At 41.2% G+C, this 21,260-nt stretch overlaps 1 protein-coding gene across 8 annotated transcripts in view; it reads left to right on the forward strand.

Moving 5' to 3' along the window:
• RGS6 (regulator of G protein signaling 6) overlaps window positions 1–21,260 on the forward strand; it is a 497,670-nt gene that overhangs the window by 439,705 nt on the left and 36,705 nt on the right. For all 8 annotated transcript variants that reach the window (XM_033952620.1, XM_033952619.1, XM_033952621.1 and 5 more), the window contains 2 exons: window positions 1,329–1,454; window positions 8,925–9,111. In XM_033952620.1, the coding sequence (XP_033808511.1) occupies window positions 1,329–1,454; window positions 8,925–9,111 (313 nt within the window). The remainder of the gene's footprint in view (window positions 1–1,328; window positions 1,455–8,924; window positions 9,112–21,260) is intronic.

A 21,260-nucleotide genomic window follows, 5' to 3' on the forward strand; every position in this document is an offset into this window, starting at 1 on the left:
TCAGAGTGTCTTCTCTCTGCTGCGGTCCCGCACCTCCTCTGACGTCAGAGAAGAGGCAGGACCGCAGCAGAGAGAAAAGAGCTCCAAAGCCATACGGCAGCTTGCAAAGATCGCTAGCGCCTCTTATATAATGAACCTACAATCCTGGGCCCACACTGTGCAAATGAAATTGAATGAGTCCAAAACAAGACTTCTTTGGCTCGGTCCAAAACTAGATCACCTACCCACCTCCATCCCACTACCCTCTGGCTCCTCTCTGCAGCTTGAGTTTTCGAGCAAGGTCTTGGGCATCATCATTGATTCCACATTGTCCTTCAATGACCACCTCCAATCCTTGGTAAAAAAAAATGCTTTTTCAGCCTTCACATGCTGTTTTAGATTTTGTCCCCTTATGTGATTGAGTTTGACACCTCTGGTTTAGAGGGAACACTGGCACAAATGTGTTTGCACAAATTTTAACCCACTGCAAAAAAAGATAGTGGGTGTATGTGTTATATTGGGGTAATTTTTTAAAGCTTTTTCCATATGTAGGAGTTCTCAGAAGGTTTGGCAGAGGTTAGTATGTGTGCACTACTGAGGCATTCTGCAGTAAATGCCAAATGTATGCATTCTTAATGTGCTAAAAAATATTTATTTAAGAAACTAAGAACAGCCATACTTAGGGTTACCATGTGGCTCCAGAAAAAGGAGGATGGATTGAGACATCCAGGTTTTACTTCCATTGGTAGAGGTGAGTCGCTTTTTTACTGTTTCCAAAAATACTAGGACTAGGGGGCAAGTAATGAAGCTATTAAGTAGTAGATTTCAAATAAGCAGAAGAAAATATTTCTTCATTCAATATGAATTAAACTCTGGAATTCATTGCTGAGAATGTGGTGAAAGCAGTTAGCTTAGCAGAGTTTAAAAAAGGTTTGGATACTTCCTAAAAGAGAAATCCATAAGCCATTATTAAGATGGATTTGGGGAAATCCACTGCTTATTCCTAGGATAAGCAGCATAAAATACTGTGTTTTACTCTTTGGGATCTGGCCAGGTACTTCTGACTTGGGTTGGTTGGCCACTGTTGGAAATAGGATACTGAGCATGATGGACCTGTGGTCTGTCCCAGTATGGCAGTTCTTATGTTCATCTTGTTGGTATATGTACTTACAGGCGTAAATTCAGCCACACATTTTTCTGTATAAGAAACATGCTTTAATGTAGAAAAGACTTTATAAAATTAGCCCCTATGTAATTCAGGTTTGATGCTGATGACTTATCACTCCTCTTAAATAAAAAGATTCTTGCAGTTTTTAGTCATTAAAATGTTCTTCCCCTTGGTCTAAAAGCAAAGAACCCAGCCAACAGCGAGTGAAACGATGGGGATTTTCCATAGATGAGATACTGAAGGACCCAGTGGGACGAGATCAGTTCCTTCGTTTTCTGGAGTCAGAATTTAGTTCCGAAAACCTCAGGTAAGTTCCTGACATACACTAAAAGCATACCATATGCACACTGAGAGCAACTATAGAACAGGAAGGCTAGAAATAGGCATCCAGAGGGTGCACAGTAGGAGCCTATTCTATATACGACTTAGGCGCAATATTAAGGACAATGTTTGGATGTCTAAATCTCACCTAAAACCTAAAAAGTTAGACGCCTAAACAGTGCTGAACTCCACTGAGCGCGATTCTACAAAGGCCGCCTAACTTAACAGTAGACGTGTTTTGCAGAATCAGGGCCTTTGTGTCCCATATATGGTGATTCGGTGTAGGATGGGCTGGGGAGGGCATCAATGGGAACTCCACTAACTTGAAACATGAGGACGTTACAGGCCAGACACTACAGTAGATATCCTACAAACAATGGGATGGTTGGATAGGCTGGATTGAGCTTAGGTGGCAACTTCAGCAGTTGGAACCTAGGACAATTCCAGGTGGACTTTAGTCTATGGCCCAGAAATATCAAAGAAGAGACAAGTTAATTCAATCATGTATTTCAAATGAGAATAACTAATGGGCAGACTGAATGGACTGTTAAGGTCTTTATCTGCTGTCATTTGCTATGTTACTATGACTAGCAGGAGATCAATGAGTTAGTCCATCGTAACTGGCAGTTAGTCAGTCCTGACTGTAGAGGCCGACCAAATTTCATTTTCAGTTCTGATTATACTGCTGAAACTAGCCCAGAATCCTTTATATGCCCAGTTTGTTTCAGATAAAAGGATACTCTGTTTTTTGACTGGTTTTTCTTTTTGTCCAAAAATGACCATGTGTTTTCAGTGGAAGTCAAAAATGTGTGCTTTGTCCCATTTGTCTGTCTTCTTCCCTCCTCCCCTTGAATAGACAACCCCTCCTCCTAGACCTCACACCCACCCATTGGCCTCCCTCAGTTTTTATTACTATCTCTGGAGGTCTAGGAATGTAGTTGAAGTTGGAGCAATCCCCAATTACAGTACGCCTGCCCATCCCTGCTAAAAAATATGATTATGTAACACCGCTTTAAAAAAAAGCACATTGGTTACCTGTCGTACACAGAATTGCCTACAAGCAGAGTTTGCTGATACATAAAGCATTAAAGGCATAAAGACCCAAATTCATTTATAATTTATTAATACCATATACCCCACCGTGTGCGCACCGATCTATTAATTAGCACTTATTAACTATTCCCTCTCTAAAAAATGATTGGTATTAGACAATTGGAAATCTTTTCAGTCGTAGGCCCTCAGTTGTGGAATGCTCTGCCACTCGAATTAAGAGAAGAACAAATGCTAGAGCATTTCAAAGGGAAACTAAAAAGCCATCTCTTCAAAGATGCCTTCTCATTGTAATGTTTATCTGATCACTAATCTCCCCACGAGACATTAAGTCATCTTTAATTCCTCTCAGTTTTACACCAGAGCATTCATCTCCTTAAGAAACAGAAAGCCATTCTTAGTTCTTCTTAACCAAACCCTCCCTTTCGGTCTTATCTTGATTGCTTTCTTTTCTTTTAACATATGTAGTTCCTCCTCGTCTTTCCCTGTGTGTCTAGTACGTCAAACCCTAAATTAAGTGTATGTATTTTAAACATTGTAGAACTTCTATTGTTGTAATTCGATTAGAAACCTAGGAATAGACGATCATATCAAATTTTAATAAAACTAAACTAAACTGTTCTGCTCTCAAAATGGGTGCAGTAACTGGTTCATCTGACTATACCACTATACTACCAGGGATTGTAAGGTAGTCATGGGAAAAAGGGGGCGTGGCCACTCTATGTATTCTTTTTTTTTTTTTTAGACTACGATTTCAAATAATGCAGTTATGATCTTACACAATGGTTCATTTGATAAATAGAATGCTCCAAATAAATGCTTTTGATACAACATTTTAGCAGGAGTTTGTCTTTAACCCCCTCTTTTACAAAAGCCAGCAGCATGGGCCAGTGCGGTAAATGCTCTGACATGGATTCACTAGAGGTGGGTCTTGTCAGACAAATTTCATCAACTTCTTTGACTAGGTGACCAGAGAATTGGATAGATGGAGTGCGCTAGTTGTGAAGTATTTAGATTTTAGCAAAGCCTATGACAGTGTTCCACACAGATGTCTAATATATAAACTGAGTGCCCTTGGGAAGGATGTTACCAGTGGTGTGTCTCAATGTTCTGTTCTTGGGCCTGTTCTTTTTAACATTTTTATAAATTATATTGCTGAAGGGTTGTTGGATAAGAGTTGCCTCTTTGCGGATGATACCAAAGTCTGCAATAGAGTAGACACGCCGAATGGTGTGAATAACATGAAGAAAGACCTGGCGAAGCTTGAAGAATGGTCTGAAATTTGGCAGCTAAAATTTAATGCTAAGAAATGCAAGGTCATGCATTTGGGCTGCAAAAACCCAAGGGAATGGTACAGTTTAGGGGGTGAAGAACTTACAAGCACGACGGAAGAGTGGGACTTGGGTGTGATTGTATGTATTGATCTTAAGGTGGCCAAACAGGTTGAAAAGGCGAAAGCTAGAAGGATGCTAGTTGCATAGGGAGAGGTATGGCTAGTAGGAAAAAGGAGGTATTGATGCCTCTGTATAAGACTCTGGTGAGACCTCTTTAGAATATTATGTACAACTAGTGTTTAAGCCCGTTAGATTAACGGGTGCTAGATGTCTCCTGCTTTTGAACCTGGGCAGGGGCAGAGGCAGAGCCGGGGCGGGAGGGAGTGACGGTGGGAGAGCAATTTCAAAGCTTCAGCATCGGCGGCTCCTTGACCAATCCTCGCTTACAACGTCCCCACACTTGTGGTCTGGCTGGCTCCCCCACCAAAGCCCTTCGCAGCGGCAGCCCCTCCCGCATCCGTCCCCGTGTCCCAAGCCTCTCCGAAGGCCGGCTCCCACGAAAATGGTACCCCTCTGTCCAAAGCCGCGGCGGAAGCCTCCCTCAAGACACATTTCAAATCTGACATATTGTAATCACAAAACAGAAAATAAAATTATTTTTCTTACCTTTTGTTGTCTGGTCATTATTCATATCATGTAGGGGTCCCAGGCTATGGTTGGCTTTTGATAACTCGCTTGCCAGGGCCCCTTCTTTCTTCTTCCCTCCCTCCATCCCTGCAGCTGAAGACAGGCACCTCCCCCCAGTGGTCTGAGACAGGAGGGAGCAGTTAGGAGAGGGTCTGAGGGCAAAGAGGGGCTCAACAGCACACAACCACCTTTCCTTCCCTCCCTCCATCAGGTGCTCCAGTGGTCTGAGACAGGAGGGAGCAGTTAGGAGAGGGTCTAAGGCTAAAGAGGGGCTCAACAGCGTCCAACCACCTTTCCTTCCCTCCCTCCATCAGGTGCAGTGAATCCACCAATGTTAAAAGGAGCCGCGTCGAAATCGGAGGCCTGCCACTGCTGTAGCACGTTCCACTCTGCCTTGGTCCCGCCCCTTCTCTGACATATGGGACCGTTAGGCAGCCCCAGTTATTTACTTGGATTCAATGTGAGCCGGGTGAGGAAGGCCGCCGCAGCCTCGCGGCTAGGTAGGGGAACAACAATGGCGCTTATGCTCAAGCCCCCGCCGCAGCTCCTCTCTCGATCCTGGTGCGGTTCGAGAGGGGAGTCGTGGCAGCGGCTTGAACATAAGCGCGATTGTTGTCCCCCTACCTAGCTGCGAGGCTGCGGCGGGGTTTCCATGGCAACCCGATCACGGATCTCAGTGTAGGGCCGGGTCTGGCGGCGCCGTATAGTGCGGAAGCGGGAGGCGGGACCTCAGCACAGCGCCGCCGGCCCCCAGGAGCTCGAGGCCGGCTGCGGACATGCCTGGCGTGGCATGGTGCAGGAGGAACAGTGATCGGTGGAGAGCAGGTGATGAATAGGTGGCGCGAGGTGGAGAGTAGGTGATGACGTAAAACGTGCGCATGCGCACTTGTGTTTTCGGGACGGATCAGGGAACACGTTTTTTTTAGTGCGCATGCGCGGCTAGCATTTTATTATTATAAGATTCTGGAGGCCGCACCTTCAAAAAGATATATAAAGGATGGAGTCTGTCCAGAGGAAGGCTACTAAAACGGTGTGTGGTCTTCGTGATAAGGCGTAAAGGGACAGACTTAAAGATCTCAATCTGTATACTTTGGAGGAAAGGCGGGAGAGGGGAAATATGATAGAGACGTTTAAATATCTATGTAATATAAATGTGCATGAGCCGAGTCTCTTTCATTTGAAAGGAAACTCTGCAATGAAAGGGCATAGGATGAAGTTAAGAGGTGATGGACTCCGGAGTAATCTGATGAAATACTTTTTTACAGAAAGGGTGGTAGATGCATGGAACAGTCTCCCGGAAGAGGTGATGGAAACAGAGACTGTGTCTGAGTTCAAGAGGGCCTGGAATAGGCAAGTGGGATCTCTCAGAGAGAAAAAGAGATAATGGTTACTGTGGATGGGCAGACTAGATGGGCCATTTGGCCTTTATCTGCCATCATGTTTCTATGTTTCTATGTGACACCCATAAGAATTGAATGGACGTTGAAGCATTTGCCAAGCAGCAATCGGCTGCATGGCTTTGTAAAAAGGGACCTAAATGTGGAATGATAAGCTCCTTAGGAATTAGCCTCTCTGTGGAGTTATGATGTCAGCTGTCACTTTGAGTGTGGCACAGAGTCAGCCAGTGTAAAACCACTGTGGCTTTCAGTTTCAGCTTTATTAGCTGCACTCCATGTGTGTGGAGATTATTTTCCTTGGAGGTAAAATATAATCTTTCATTATTTAAACGATTATATCCTGGCTTGGATACTGTTTTTAGCAGAGGAATATATCATTTACAAAATTTATATTCCACGCTATTTCTGTCATTCTAGGTGGATGACAGTCTGCCTAGATGCAAACTGCAGCCCTCACTGGTTCATGTTCACAAAGAATTACCATATGACTCCAGAAATAGGAGGACAGATTGAGATATCTGGGTTTTACTTCTATTTAAAGCAATGGAAGTAAAACTCAGATGTCTCAATCCATCCTCCTTTTTCTGGAGCCATATGGTAACCCTACGTTCAAACAACCAAACATGAGTTTTTTGTTTTGGCCAAAACCAGGTGATAAATTTCATGTGCAGTTTCAGTTTTGACCGAAACTGAAAAAAAATTTGGCTAGCCTCTAACCCCAATGCTGTGTGGAGAGAGCCTATTCTATAAGGGCATCTTTGTGACTTTAAACATATATAGGTAAATGTGTATGATAATTTTCAAAAATAATGTAAACATGTACTTTCACTGAAAATTCAGCAGAATTTTCATAGTGAAGCTATACATGTATTTTTCACTAATTCAGGCAGTTATAAAATTATCCCCTTTCTGTGGGCAAAATGTTGTTCTACCAACAGAAATGGGCTTTCTTTTTTTTTAGTTAATGTCCACCCTACCCCAGGTAAAACTCTGCACATATGGAAATAACCTATATAATTGCCTGTCAAATTAGGAAGTGTTCTGAGGCAAATGTTCTGAGTAGTTTTGAGAAAAATTGTGCCTTACAAAAGATCTGTGTACAAAGAAGATGCATTTTTCCTTAGAAAATAAAATGAAATTGCCTGATTTGCTCTAATTATCCTAGCAAACCTCATTGGTGAAAGCTACAGTGGGATTTGCCCAATAACAGCTAGATTAATTAACTACTATACTTCCAAATGTCTAGTTGACCACCAGAGGGCATAGAAACTCTATCACAACTTAAGGAAATGGGGAAAACTGTTCATATAATCCATGTAGTACTATAAAGTGGTAATGGAAATTTCTGAATGAAAAGTATACAACCACTAGTATATCTATGAGTTGAGCAATAATCAAAATAATTATGGTGTCAAGGAGTCCATTTGACTCCCGGGTCCCCAACCACCGGACCGCGGACCGGTACTGGGCCATGGGCTGTGCCGAACCGGGCCACAAAGAAAGAATACATTTTTAAATTTTATTTGCATTAGTTTGCAAGGTATTTTATTTTGAAAAGTGATCCCTTCCATCAGCGCCGCTTTCCCGCATTTGTCTCAGTCACAGTTTTTTCCACTAAGTCCACAAGCTAACCTTAACAAAAATAAGAAAAAAACAAATGTCGTTGGAGAGCTTTTTTGAAAAGGGAGAAAGACCCAATGATGAGACAGTAGAAGACTCCAAGACTACCAACAAAAGAGAGCTGCATTTAAAAGATAATACCAAAAGTCCTACTTAAATTACAGATTCATGGCAACAAGTGATTCATATTCTCCAAGCCCGCTCTGTATAATATGGCTATTCAACGAAGCCATGAAACTTTCAAAACTGCTTCGTCACTTAGAGACCAAGCATACTGCATTAAAAAAAAAAGCCTCTGGAGTTTTGTGAAAGAAAAAAATGTGAACATGAAGGACAGAAGCAATTATTGAAGGCCATCACTTTTTCAAATATGTCTGCACAAAGAGCATCATTCTTAGTGGCTAACCGCATTGCTAAAGCTAAGAAGCCCTTTACTATTGGCGAAGAGTTGAATCCTGCCTGCTGCTAAGGACATCTGCCGTGAACTTTTAGGAGAATCTGCAATTCAAAAGGTTCCTCTTTTGGCGAGCACCATAACTAGACGAATTGATGAACTAGCAGAGGATATTGAGGCACAATTGTTAAGAGAGGATTCATGTCACTGTGGTACGCAATCCAAGTTGATGAGTCTACCGATGTTGACAACAAGGCAAGGCTGCTTGATTTTGTGGCATATATTTTTCAGGACAATGTGCATGAGGATATATTATGTGCATTATTGTTGCCAACCAACACCACAGCTGCAGAACTATTCAAATCTTTGAATGATTGCATATCAGGAAAATGTAATTGGTCAATGTGTGTCGGTGTATGCATGGACGGAACAGCTGCCACAACTGGACGGCTTTCTGATTTCACTACTCAGTCAAGGAGGTTGCTTCTGAATGTGAGTCTTTGCGCTGTATCATCCATACTTAGAAAAACAGCAAAGAGCTCACGGAACTACCTAAAGACTAAACTTATTTTAAACCCTTTTCATTGATGATAATGAAACTAAGGCTTATAGGCAAGCAAAGCCAAGAAAGGATTATTACTTGAGATTTCCAGAATTAAGGAAATATGGGCGGGACTAAGGATGACCAGAATGAAATCTCTTGTTTCTTACAGTAGGAAACCACACTATGGTTCAATTTGAACTGAGTTCTGTCCTGAAAACCTCACAGTCAGATGGGTTTACAGGATGAATATATTTGAAATAGATCTACCTCTATTGAATTAAAATTTATTTCACTTATATCTATTGTGGATATCCTGAAAACCTCGATTGGTTAGTTGAATTTTGAGAGACTCACTACCCTAGTGCCTGACTCTGAAAGTATATCTGTTAGTGGTTAATTCATAAAATTCTGTGTTTGAGGTTCCTTAGAAAATATAATGTAAGCAGTTTATGGCTTTTGCTTTTTCTTTTTTGTGTGTGTATTTTGACAGGTTTTGGTTGACAGTTCAAGACCTCAAGAAGCAGCCCTTACAAGATGTACCCACTAGGGTTGAAGAAATTTGGCAAGAGTTTTTAGGTCCTGGAGCCCAGTTTCCTATCAACCTGGATTCACACAGTTATGAGAGAACAAGCCAAAATGTCAAAGATCCGGGGAGGTACACGTATGAAGATGCAGAGGTTGGGATTCATTTCATTTAAATTGTATTAATATTTCACTGCTGTTCAATTGAAGTTTCCTGTTCTAAGTAGTGATGTTTTTGTTTTGCAAACAGTTAAGTGTAGCATAGTGCTCCAACAAATTCTAAAATCTGTTAGCTTTATATTTAAACAATTACTTCTCAATCAGTATTCAGACTCCTGAGGCAGAAACACGATCGTGTCGAGACTTACTACACAATAAATCGACTGAGCACCAAAAGTCACCTTCAATGTTTATTGCTTTCCAAGTTCTGGGAAGGTGGTATCTCCTGTTTAATGCTAGTATACCATCTACGCTCCATATACCATACTATATAGTACCATATAGTATACCATATATGCTCATCTGTGAATCCTTAACATTACTAAATCAAATCAATGAATTGGGACCAACAGACTTTCCCACCTCAATTTCCTGCTGAAATCCCCTTCCTTCCTGAGGAAACTTCCTACTTCAAACCCCAACCAATAAGGTTTGAGAGCCAACTGTATATAAAGACAAACTGCAGACCTCGCAGCATACCTTGAGGAAAGCCACAGCATGAGGCTGAAACATTAGGTCCACTTATTTAGATGTGGCAAGACCCAGACAGTGCAACATGAATATAATAATAATAATAATAGGCAGAGGCAAAGCAAAAAAAAAAAATTCAAATACTTAGGGGAAAATTCTGTAAAGGATAACTAGGTTATCCCTCGTACTAAGTCAACTTGATTACTGTAACATCGCCTATTTAGCAATTTCCCTAAAGAATATGCGACGTTTACAATTAATGCAAAATGCAGCAGTCAGACTAATCTTCGGACTAAAGAAATTTGATCACGTGACACCCTGCTACCGGCAGTTGCATTGGCTGCCGATGGAGGCACGCATAAAGTTTAAGTTCGCTTGCCTTTGCTTCAAAGTACTATACGGACTAGCCCCTAAATACCTAACTGACCTTTTCTCATTCTCGGCCAACAGACACAAGAGAAGCTCACACTCGAACTTCGTTTCCCCCCCAGTTAGAGGATGTAAACTGAAAAAACACCATGAACACCTTCTCTCACATCAGGCAGCACTATGGGGTAAAGATCTAGAATAATTACTTTCGCCCACTACTTATGAGGAACTCAGGAAGCGCCTAAAAACATACCTGTTCCTGAAATATCTAGACAGCTGACCCATACTTCTCTTTCTCCTCAATACGGTTCTCTTGACCTATGAACCACTTTCTTGCACCTCTTTAAATTCAATCAACTTGTAACGTCTTTCAGTCTTTTTTAAACCGCATAGAACTTCACGGTACTGCGGTATATAAACTGTTATTATTATTATTATTATTAATCAGGGATGCTTATCTAATATAATAAAATGGTAGGACGCGCATGCGCATTAAAAAAATCGTGTTCCCTGATCCGTCGCGGAAACACGAGTGCGCATGTGCGGGTTTTACGTCACCGAACTCTGTTCCTCCTCCACCATGCCACGCCAGCCATGTCCGCTGCCGGCCTCGAGCTCCTGGGGGCCGGCGGCGTGAGCCGCCCGGCCGGTGCTGAGGCCCCGCCTCCCGCTTCCGCCCTACATGGCGACGCCAGACCCGGACCTACAAAACAGTGAGGCCCCGTCTTACGCTTCCGACCTACACGCTGCCGCCAGACCCGGCACCACAAAACGGCCCTCACATCCGCGAACAGGGTTGCCATAGAAACAGAGGGGATCAGGAGCTAAACAGAGATTTAAAAAAACAAACAAACAACAGTGCACAAGGACAGAGACACACAGACACTCACAGAAGGACAGGGGGCTAAGGAGACAGATTGAAAAAAATAACAAAACACTAAGGAGAAAGAGAGACACAGGTAAGGAGTGCTGCTGGGCAGGGGGAGCAGGGAAGAGGGTCAGGGGGAGAAAAGAAGGAGTGCTGCTGGACAGGCAGAGCAGGGAAAGGAACAGGGGAGCAGGGAAGAGGAACAGGAGAGCAGGTAAGAAGTGCTGCTGGACAGGGGGAGCAGGGAAGAATGACTGTGGAGCAGGTAAGAAGTGCTGCTGGACAGGGGGAGCAGGGAAGAATGACTGCAGAGCAGGGAAGAAGTGCTGCTGGACAGGGGGAGCAGGGAAGAGGGACAGGGGGAGCATGTAAGGAGTTCTGCTGGACATGGAGAGGTAAAAGGAAGGGAGAAGGCCTACTGCTGGACAGGTGGAACAGGCAAGGGGTGATGGTTGACAGCCGAGGAAAGAGAGAGACAGAAAGCGGCCAAGAGGAGAGAGAGAAAAAGAAAGAAAGAAAGAAAGACACACACATCTATTCTAGCACCCGTTAATGTAACAGGCTTAAAGACTAGTGTCTCATATATTGGTAGGAGCCTAGCACACAGAAGTATGTGCCTAGTCCAAAGCACATAGTTAAAAGTAGATTGAGGGTGAGTTTTTGAATTATGCATCTGTTTTTTTACTTAGGCACAATTTAGGGTACAGGTATTTTGGCCAAGAATATCCTGGCATAAATACCGTGCTCCTAAAAGTTAGAACGTGTAACGCTGCTTAGTGCTAAGTGTGATTCTATACAGCGTGCCTAACTTTTCTAGAATTGCGCTCAGTGCTGCACTGGTTGGCGCTGATTTTGTAAGCAACACACAAGGGGGGTGCTGAAAAGTTCTCAGCTCCACCAACCAACTTCCTATATTCTGAGCTGTAGCTGAAAAGAAGTGTCATCGTATTTTGTTAAGTGCCAATTTGCAGAAACAAAATTCTCCGTTTTGACCTTGTTTCAGATCATGGATTGAACCATGTCCACGTCCTTCTCTTCTTGGCTGGGCCAAGAACTTTTCAGCACCCTCTCATATATAGAACCGGACCCACAATATCTAAAACCAATACAAAAACATAAAATGGCATAAATATTAGCAGTATGTAAATTAAAGCAACAGAGTGAACCAACAATACATCTCAGTTACTAATCAGGATCAGTTCTCATCAACATAGTAAAAAAAGCAGCAGCAGCTTTCCTGTTCACAAATTATTCTTCAATACTATTGCAAGACAGCTGAAATGGGAAAGCTTTTAATTGCTTTCCAAATTCCAGGGTTTTCGAAATACGTAGATAGATCCTATAACAGACAAAAGGCATTCCTTGGGTACCTGAAACACACCCTGCATATAGAATACATAGCAATTGAACTCACTGACTCCTGGAATAATGTAAATAATCCTATAACATTTACTGCTTATTTGCCACCATAAATAGCCAAAGCCATAGCTATGTTGCTAATTATAGGAAGTACCACCTCACTGTGTGCTGAGCTAGTTTCCTGCCCTGCTTTCTTTTTTCTGTTTGTCTTCCTTGTGTGCATGGTTTCTCTAGATAGCTAGCTAATAGAAAGCGTATCCCATAAATCATCTCCCACTCTGAAACTATGACATTGTATACCAATATCACACAAGCTCACCAGACTTCCTGACACGAATTCCTGATAGGAAGGCATTTCTGCCTTGACATTGTTGCCAGCCAGCTGTTTAAAATGGTTGCACAGTATTTTTTCTTCAGCTGATTTTAGGGTTTCAAAACCAAATGCAAATGATCACCTGCTACTATGTTATTCCAAATAATTTGATGCCTTTAATTAACTTGCCTTTTTAGCTGTTACTATTTCCATTATTTTTTCTCTTTCCTTTATCAAATTGCAGTTCTTCCCTGATTTCCCTACGAAATGTACGTCTGTCTATCCCTATATTGTATGTCTCCCAATTTAAAAAAAAAAAAATTAAAATTGTTCATTGCTTTGTAATCTTTAAAAAAGGCGATTTTATCAAATATAAAATAAACTTGAAACATGAAACTTAGATTTCTAATAGGATGAGAGTTAAAAATGCTGAAATCTAAGATAGAAGCCAAGAAAGTAGGCCCTACCTCTTCCCTTACCATCCCACCCTTTACAATGCTCAGATCTTCTTCTCTACTCCCCCTAACCCTTCCAAATCCCAGGTATCTCACTCCCATTTATTTGGTTGTATATCCCATCCTCCCCAAAGAGCTCAGAAGGGGTTACAGTTCACCACTAAAGTATTACAATTTACTTACAGTTTGATTTCATTGTCATACACAAATAAATAAAACCACAAATAAATAAAACAATAGAGAAATCATTTGCAGTTATGAGAAATCTAAGACAAGTCCGAAAATTCTTCGAAAGAACACAATTCCAGCTCATAGTACAATTCCTAATCCTAGGTCTCCTAGACTATTGCAACATCCTCTACCTCCTCTGCCCTGCAACAATAACAAAACAACTACAAACAATTCAAACACAACCCTTAGACTCGTCTACTCATTGAGGAAACACGACCACATTACAGAGGCATATCTCAAATCACACTGGCTTCCAATTCCAGAAAGAATACTATTTAAATTCTACTGTATACTATTCAAAACTATAAATGGAGACAGCCCAACCTACCCAAATCAACTTGATCTACTCTTTACTCGCTCTGGAAATGACCAGGGATTTTCTTTTGTAACTCACCTTCTATAACTCTTTTGTAATCCGCCTTGAACCGCAAGATAATGGCGGAATAGAAATCTCTAATGTAATGTAATACAATATGAGTTTACGACTACTAAATTATGAAGTCACAAAAACGAATTCAAGAAAGTACAAGATTTGAAAAGAAAATCTCCGAACATTGCATAGTTATAGAGGAATTTATTTATTTAAAAATTTCTAACCTGCCTATACCTAAGCGGTTTACAAAACTACAAACATAATCATCGTATAACCCAGTGGTTCCCAACCCTGTCCTGGAGGACCACCAGGCCAATCGGGTTTTCAGGCTAGCCCTAATGAATATGTATGAAAGAGATTTGCATATAATGGAAGTGACAGACATTCAAATCTGCTCCATGCATATTTATTAGGGCTATCCCGAAAACCCGATTGGCCTGGTGGTCCTCCAGGATAGGGTTGGGAACCACTGGTATAACCAACATACAAATAAATAAGCAAGCATATCTAAAACATCTTCAATCAAGATCCTAGGTCAGTCAATAGAATGTCTTCACAAAGTTGTTTCCGATAGTTTCTTAAATTTTTGAAGATCAGAAAGCATCCTCAGCTGTCCTGTTAGATCATTCTGTAATAGAACATTTTCAACTGATATTATAGATGTTAGAATCAAGTGGGCGGTCCAGGTAAGGTGCTTAATAAGGATTACATGATACAGGCTGATCACATAAGATTAACATTAAATTGCTATTTCTATTCCTATCCCATACCCCTCCCCAATTCTTGGTCTCCCCTCAAACAAATTGACTCCCAGTTCTTCATTTCGTATCCCCAACAATTTCATCCATGTCATTACATCAGTCATTTACAGACACACACACAAAAAAAAAACATTCAAAAGGTAAAGATCAAAGACTTCAGGGAGAAAAGAATCCTCAGTGTTGCACAGAACCTGCGAAGGACTATAATGAACCTCCACCACTGGCCACTGACTTCCGATATTCATAAGATCAGAACAGTCAAACACATCACTGGTTAAAAATTCTGCTATGCTCATATAAATATAGTCACTAGTATACCATATTTATTTCAAATCAGCAATACTGCAATCCTTATAAACAAATAAATATAACAAGGTACTTATCTTTGTCCACAAAAATTGAAGTCTTCAACCACTGATGAAGGAATGGCAGAACTCCAATGTGCAAACTCCTTATTGGAATCAATTTTCAGGAAACTTCAAAAAAATAAAGTACTTCCTGATAGGCATAAATCTACTTTGGGTTCCCGACAAGGGCTCTGATTCTCTACTGCTGCATCAGGGGAACCTCTGCCAAAACAATACAAAATAGTATCAAAATCATATACAAAATATCACAAGAAAAGAAAAAAGAAAATATCCTACCAAACACTGCCAACCAACAAGCGTTCAAACATGGCTCCTTAGCTATCTTTGCGATTTATATGGGCATTTAAATGTGCTGTCATCATACATGTCAAAAAATTGAAAGACCAATCAAAGACAATCACTACCTCCAATTCAAACTCAAGTTAATTAATTTTTTTAAAAAAACACCCGCCATTTCACACTGATATTTAACCCGATCAGCTCACAGGAGTTAAGTTGAAAAATCCAACGTTGCTCGCGCTGTCTTAGTGGTTGTTTAAAGTCACCACCCCTCGATGGGGGCTGCAATTGTTCCAAAATCCAGCATTTCAAATCGGAAAAAGGAATGTCTATGTGTTGCACAATGTTGTACTAGCGGTGCCTCTATTTTACCCCTCGCTAGACAGGATTTGTGCTCAATGATATGTGTCCTAAATGCTCTAGATGTCTGCCCAACATAAATAGGTCAAGAAATAATGTAATTAATTCCGTTACAGTCACAGGTGGTAGAACTTAAAAGCTTTGTTTTTTTACCATCATAAGGATTAATGAAAGATGTGAACTCACAAGTAATGATGTATAAGGAAGATATTCTTTTCTTAAATAACACTCATACCACTTTATTCTTTTAAATTATTGATTATTTACTATAAGGGCTAGATGACCTCAAGTATTCACGGCTGTCTGTCTTGTGAGCTATCATCAGTCACTTGTGCCTCTTACTTTTTTCAGTATTATTCTCTTTTTATATTTTTACTTTTAAGTTTTTATAGTGATGGTAATGCAGCTAGTACTAATCACTGTTGGGGCTCACAAGCATTATTCAACCTTTTTTTGTATTTAGCTTTTTATCCCAACACTGTTTTAGTACTGGCAGCTCCCGAATGTATTAAATACAAATGAGAAGTAATTCAGCTGGTGGTCAGCTCCTGACTGGGTTAGATGTAAAATTGCTCAACGGAGCGTCCCCGTTTCACTCAATTAAGACCTTCCTCACGAGATCACTGGCCACATTTCACATGTTCCACCCGCCCATTCCCTATAGAATGCTGATCAGCTGGACGCAAAATCTCTTGAAAGTTTTTCCCCCTAGAATAAGTTGTCAACAATTTTGCAAGTTGAAAATAGGGGTGTATGTCCTAATAGTGCCAATATTTCGCTTGTGCGAAAAATCTAGCCTACTGTGAATGTTGCAAAACACAAGTAACCACATTCTCAGCATCGGTCTTCATAGAATGACCCAACAATCTTTCTCTGTCATTGAACTGTGCTCTTGTAAATGACTTCTTCACAGTCTGCTGAGGATACGCATGACACAAAAATTCTGTTGTAACCTCTCAGCTTGTAATATATGTTCATCTACAGTGGAGCAGATACAACAATACCGCAAAAATTGTGAGGATGTGAACTCTGATAATGTAAGAGTGTATTGCGGTCTGTAGATTTCACAAAAATGGTTGTAGCAAAAAAAGAAACTGCTATCTTAAGTTGTACGTCTAAAAACAAAATCATTGTAATATTGTAAGACATAGAAAACTTGATAGTAGGCATACGACCATTCAGATATTGTATAAACTCATGCAAATATTCTTCGGTCATTCCATAACTGGAAAATATTGTCAATGTACCAGCACCACAAGGACATCTTCTCAAAAAAGCTAGAAGGATATACAAATCGTTCTTCAAAAGAGGCCATAAAAAAAGATTTGCTAGCGAGGGAGCACAAGTGGCTTCCATTGCAGTACTAAATATCTGGTGGGTGTGGGGGGGGAAACATTCGGGGGGGGGGGGTATCAGGAGGAATTGGGCATCCCTCCTTGCTGCGATGTACGGGGGGGGGGGGGGTCCAGCAGGAGGGATTGGGCATCCCTTCTGCCGGCAATATACATGGGGGTAGGGGAGGGTTCCAGCAGGAGGACTGGGCATCCCTCCTGCTGCGCGATGTACAGGGAGTGGGTTCCGGCAGGAGGAGTGGGCATCCCTCCTGCTGCGCGATGTACAGAGGTGGGGGAGGGTTCTGGCAGGAGGGACTGGGCATCCCTCCTGCCATGCGATGTTCGCGGGTGCTGGCCAGGAGGGACTGGGCATACCTCCTACCGCGCAATATTCAGGGAGTGGAGGGTTCCAGCAAGAGGGATTGGGCATCCCTCCTACCGGTTGTCTTCGTGGGAGGTGGGGATGGGTTGCCGCTAAACTTATCATGACAGGGAGATCACATGCCGCGATAAGCTCAGCGGCAACCCAATTCTCTAACCGGCATCTGTAACATGGACGTCGGGTAGAGAATTGGATACTTAGGCCGGCTTAGGCGCGATTTTCTATAGGATGCCCAAATGAGATTCTCAAAAGCCACTTAGGCAGCTTCTGAGACTGGGCGTCCTATACAGAATTCGGGCCTAAATTTGGGCATGGATGAGATTCCAGGTAAGTCCCAGCTACTGAAAGCATTTCCTCCTGAGAAATACTAGTGTACAATGATTGTATGTTCAAAGTAATGAGAAGCTTAGTATTCTTAGGTCGACAATGTTGTAAAATCTTCAAAAAGTGTGTGGTATCTTGTAAAAAAGATGTAGTAGTAGGAACAAGAGGTCCCCCAAATTTGTCTACATATTAATTCACCTTTTCAAACAATGATCCTTGAGATGAAACAATGGGACATCCTGGGGAATCTTGCAGATTTATGTGAATCTTTGGAAGGGTGTAGAAAAAGGGAACACAAGGAAAATTAGGATTTAAAAATTTATGCTCCCTTTGAGTGAGAAAACCACTCTTCAACTCTTCCAAAGAAATATCCTTCTTCAGTCGGAACTCAAGTTCTTCAGTCGGAACTTGAGATAGAGGCAAGTAAACCTCTATCTCATGATTGTCACAGGATAGATCGTTAGATTGTGGGGTACCTCAAGAATCAGCCATATCACTAGTTTTATTTAATATCTTTCTGAGCCCATTGGCAAGATGAATTCAGGAGCTAGGACTCAGTACATATATTTATAGAGATGACATCTTATTAGTCTGTAGACTATCACCTGCAATTTTAGATGGCCTAAATAGAATAGAAGAGGGTGGACAAGAAGGGATTGGATGATTTCCTGAAGGAAAAGGGGATAGAAGGGTATAGATAGAGGATTACTATACAGGTCCTGGACCTGATGGGCCGCCGCGTGAGCGGACTGCTGGCCATGATGGACCTCTGGTCTGACTCAGCAGAGGCTTTACTTATGTTCGTAAGAATGGTTGAGTGAACATAAATTGGTTCTAAATATGTCCAAGACAATAGCAGCTGTATCTCAGGAGATAAGGCAACACCACAATTAGATCTTTCTTTAAGTAACTATAGTATAAAGCTAGTAAATAGTTTTAGATATTTGGGGATTATAATCGATTGTCAGCTAAACTTTGAGGAGCAGGTTTCATCTGTAGTTGCTAAAGATTTTGGAGCACTGAGACAGCTTAGAGCCATTCAAGATTTTTTTGGATGAGAAATCATTGCATTCATGCCTTTGTAGTGTCTAAGTTAGATTATGATAATTTAGTATATGCAGGTATAGGGTCAGGACAGTTGGAGCGTTTACAAACAGTGCAAAATGCTGCGATTAGACTGTTAGGCCTTTCATATATTCGTGATCATGTGACACCTTTGTATTTAAAATTCTACTGGTTACCATTGAAATTTAGGGTCAAATTTAAGATCTTGATGTTGACACATAGAACATTATTTCAGCTACAGCCTTCATATCTTTCTAACTTGGTGTTATTTTATGCCCCAAAGCGTTTATTACGATCTTTGAATGACAATAGGGTAGTCATTTCTCATATCTCAAAGGTACATCTTGCTTCAGCTAGAGATTGTGTGTTTTTTATTTAGTTCCGCGGTTATGAAATAACTTACCCATAGATTAGAGAAAAGAAGAATCATACATGAATTTCAAAAGACATTTAAAAGCACATTTTTCCCAGTTGGCTTTTTCAAATTGATGAAATGAGTGTGGGACTGTAATCTGTATTTATGTAATGACTGATTTTTTTTAATGAAATTTTCAATTTGTACTAATTTAGCTATGGTTTATTATTGGGATTTTGACTGTTATAGAATTTTATTAGAATTGTCATTATTGAGATTTTGATTGTTATAGTATTTTATGAATTTAAAAACAAAAATCAAAAAATAACTTTTGCTTTTATTCTTTGCTTTTCTATTTTTAAATGGAGTTCTTTTCTTATTGAATGTGAAATATATATTGAAACCGCTTGGATCCTTTTTAGGCTGTTACACGGTATATAAAGGTTTTTTTTTTTAAATAAACATTTCTGTTTCATACTGCACTTTGGGCTAGATTCACTAAGCAAACCGATCGTGTACCAATCGGTTTGCGACCCCTTTGCGACCATATTTCCCTCCGGCCCGATTCACTAACCTCTGCTGCTATCCGCTTCCAATCTGTGCATGCAAATGAGGGGAAACGCATGCAAAGGAGACAGGGACGGGATTCACCAAAGAAATTTTTGAAACCAACTGTGCTGGCCGATCAACCCAAAAAGCGACTGCTGAAGACCAGTCGAAAACGTCTTTCCGACTCTCCAGCTCCATTGAAGCCCTGCTCTCTTCCCTGCTCTCTGCTGCCCTGAATCTCTCCTGCCTGCTGCCCTGATGCTCTTCCCCAATCTTTTCTGCCTGCTGTGCCCTGAATCACCTTGCTCATCCCTAGATTTCTCTTGCCTGCTCACCCTGAATCTCTCCTTCCCCGCACTGCGGGCCCGTGGTTTTAACTTGTAGGTTTAAAGCGGGTTAAAACCACGGGCTCGTTGGGCTACAAAAAAAGTTTTAAAAAGTCGCAGCTCAGAGGAGTCTTGACGCATGTGCAGATGGTCTGCGCATGCACGGGATCGCACACTAGTGATCCATGTCGGCCAGATGAGGGCGTTCCTCCGATCGCCCTCATTTGAATTTTTTCCATTTGTGAATTCGTCGGGCCTGCTGGGATCGGACACGGATCACCCATGGAAGACAGGTTAGTGAATCTAGCCCTATCCTGTACCGCCACTGCTCCACCCTTTTCAGCTCATCGAATTATAAGATGGTCCATGTTCTTCAGCCTCTGTAAAGCCTCATATTCTGGTTTAGACAGATTCCATGTATGAAAAGAAATATAGTTTCTTCCTTCATTACCAGTTTCTTATATGTAGACTGCTGGATCTAAGGGATCAATCAGTAATCTTTCAGTCATGCCTTTAACAGTCTTCAAGCCTTGACCCACTCATCCTGTCTTGAGTACTAAACTGTACATGTGGCAGCCTGGCATGATAGCCGTGCCTCTTCCTTCCTCACATGTGCCACTGATGATTTTCAGGAATCAGTCAGGAACTAAAGATAGGAAGGACAATGCCCCCTTTCAACTTCAGGCTAGCTGAAGTAGGCTCCATAATGTAGCGGAGAAAAATATTTTGAAAGCTTGGAGCAAAGAGGAAAAGTTCCTTATCTTGCTTGATATGTTACTGGATTTCATTGTTTACTTTATCAAGGCTTATTTTGTAGTCTTTCTGTTCTCTGTATTTTAGAATTGGATTTTGAGTTCAAATATTTTTTATTGTTTTTAAGTACAAACAATACAAACAAAGAGAAAAATATCAACAGGATAACTTCAGACAATTAACCAGTGTCTGTACACTTGTAGTGTTAACTGAAGACAGATCCAATATATAGTAATTGAAAAGAAGAAAGTAACCAAGGTTAGGAATAATGTACGGTGCCATCAAGAAAATCAGTGTAGAGTAATGTATGTAGTCCAGCCTTTTATCTTCTCTGTTCCGCCAATGTATGGGTGCTATCATATAGGTTATCTCCACATGCCCTAACTGTATCAGACTGGGAGGGGAGCAAATTCAAGATGTGACATGCTATCAGCATTAACTTTTTTCCTCACTTGCCAAATAGAAAAGTCCAGTCCTTTCTTACCAGAGATAGAGCTTGTAAGAGAAAAAGGCAGCAAGGTGCCTTATCAGCTTTTGAGTCCCTCTGTTTCAGTTCTCAGCCAGCATGGAGACATGGTTTCCTCTCTGTGTTGTCATAACGGTGGATTAGAAACTTGTCCAGTGATTTATCCCTGGGAAAAATATTGCTTATAAACCACAGAAATTCCAGCATGTGTGTTTTTTTAAACAAAGGCTGCAATGAGAGGAGAGATGAAAAATCTAAATAATTTAAAAAAAATGTTATAAAGGCAACCAAAAAAAGTCAAAAACATGAGGTAGGGTATGAATT

This window comes from Geotrypetes seraphini, chromosome 7 (assembly GCF_902459505.1).
Source record: "Geotrypetes seraphini chromosome 7, aGeoSer1.1, whole genome shotgun sequence".
NCBI lineage: Eukaryota > Metazoa > Chordata > Amphibia > Gymnophiona > Dermophiidae > Geotrypetes > Geotrypetes seraphini.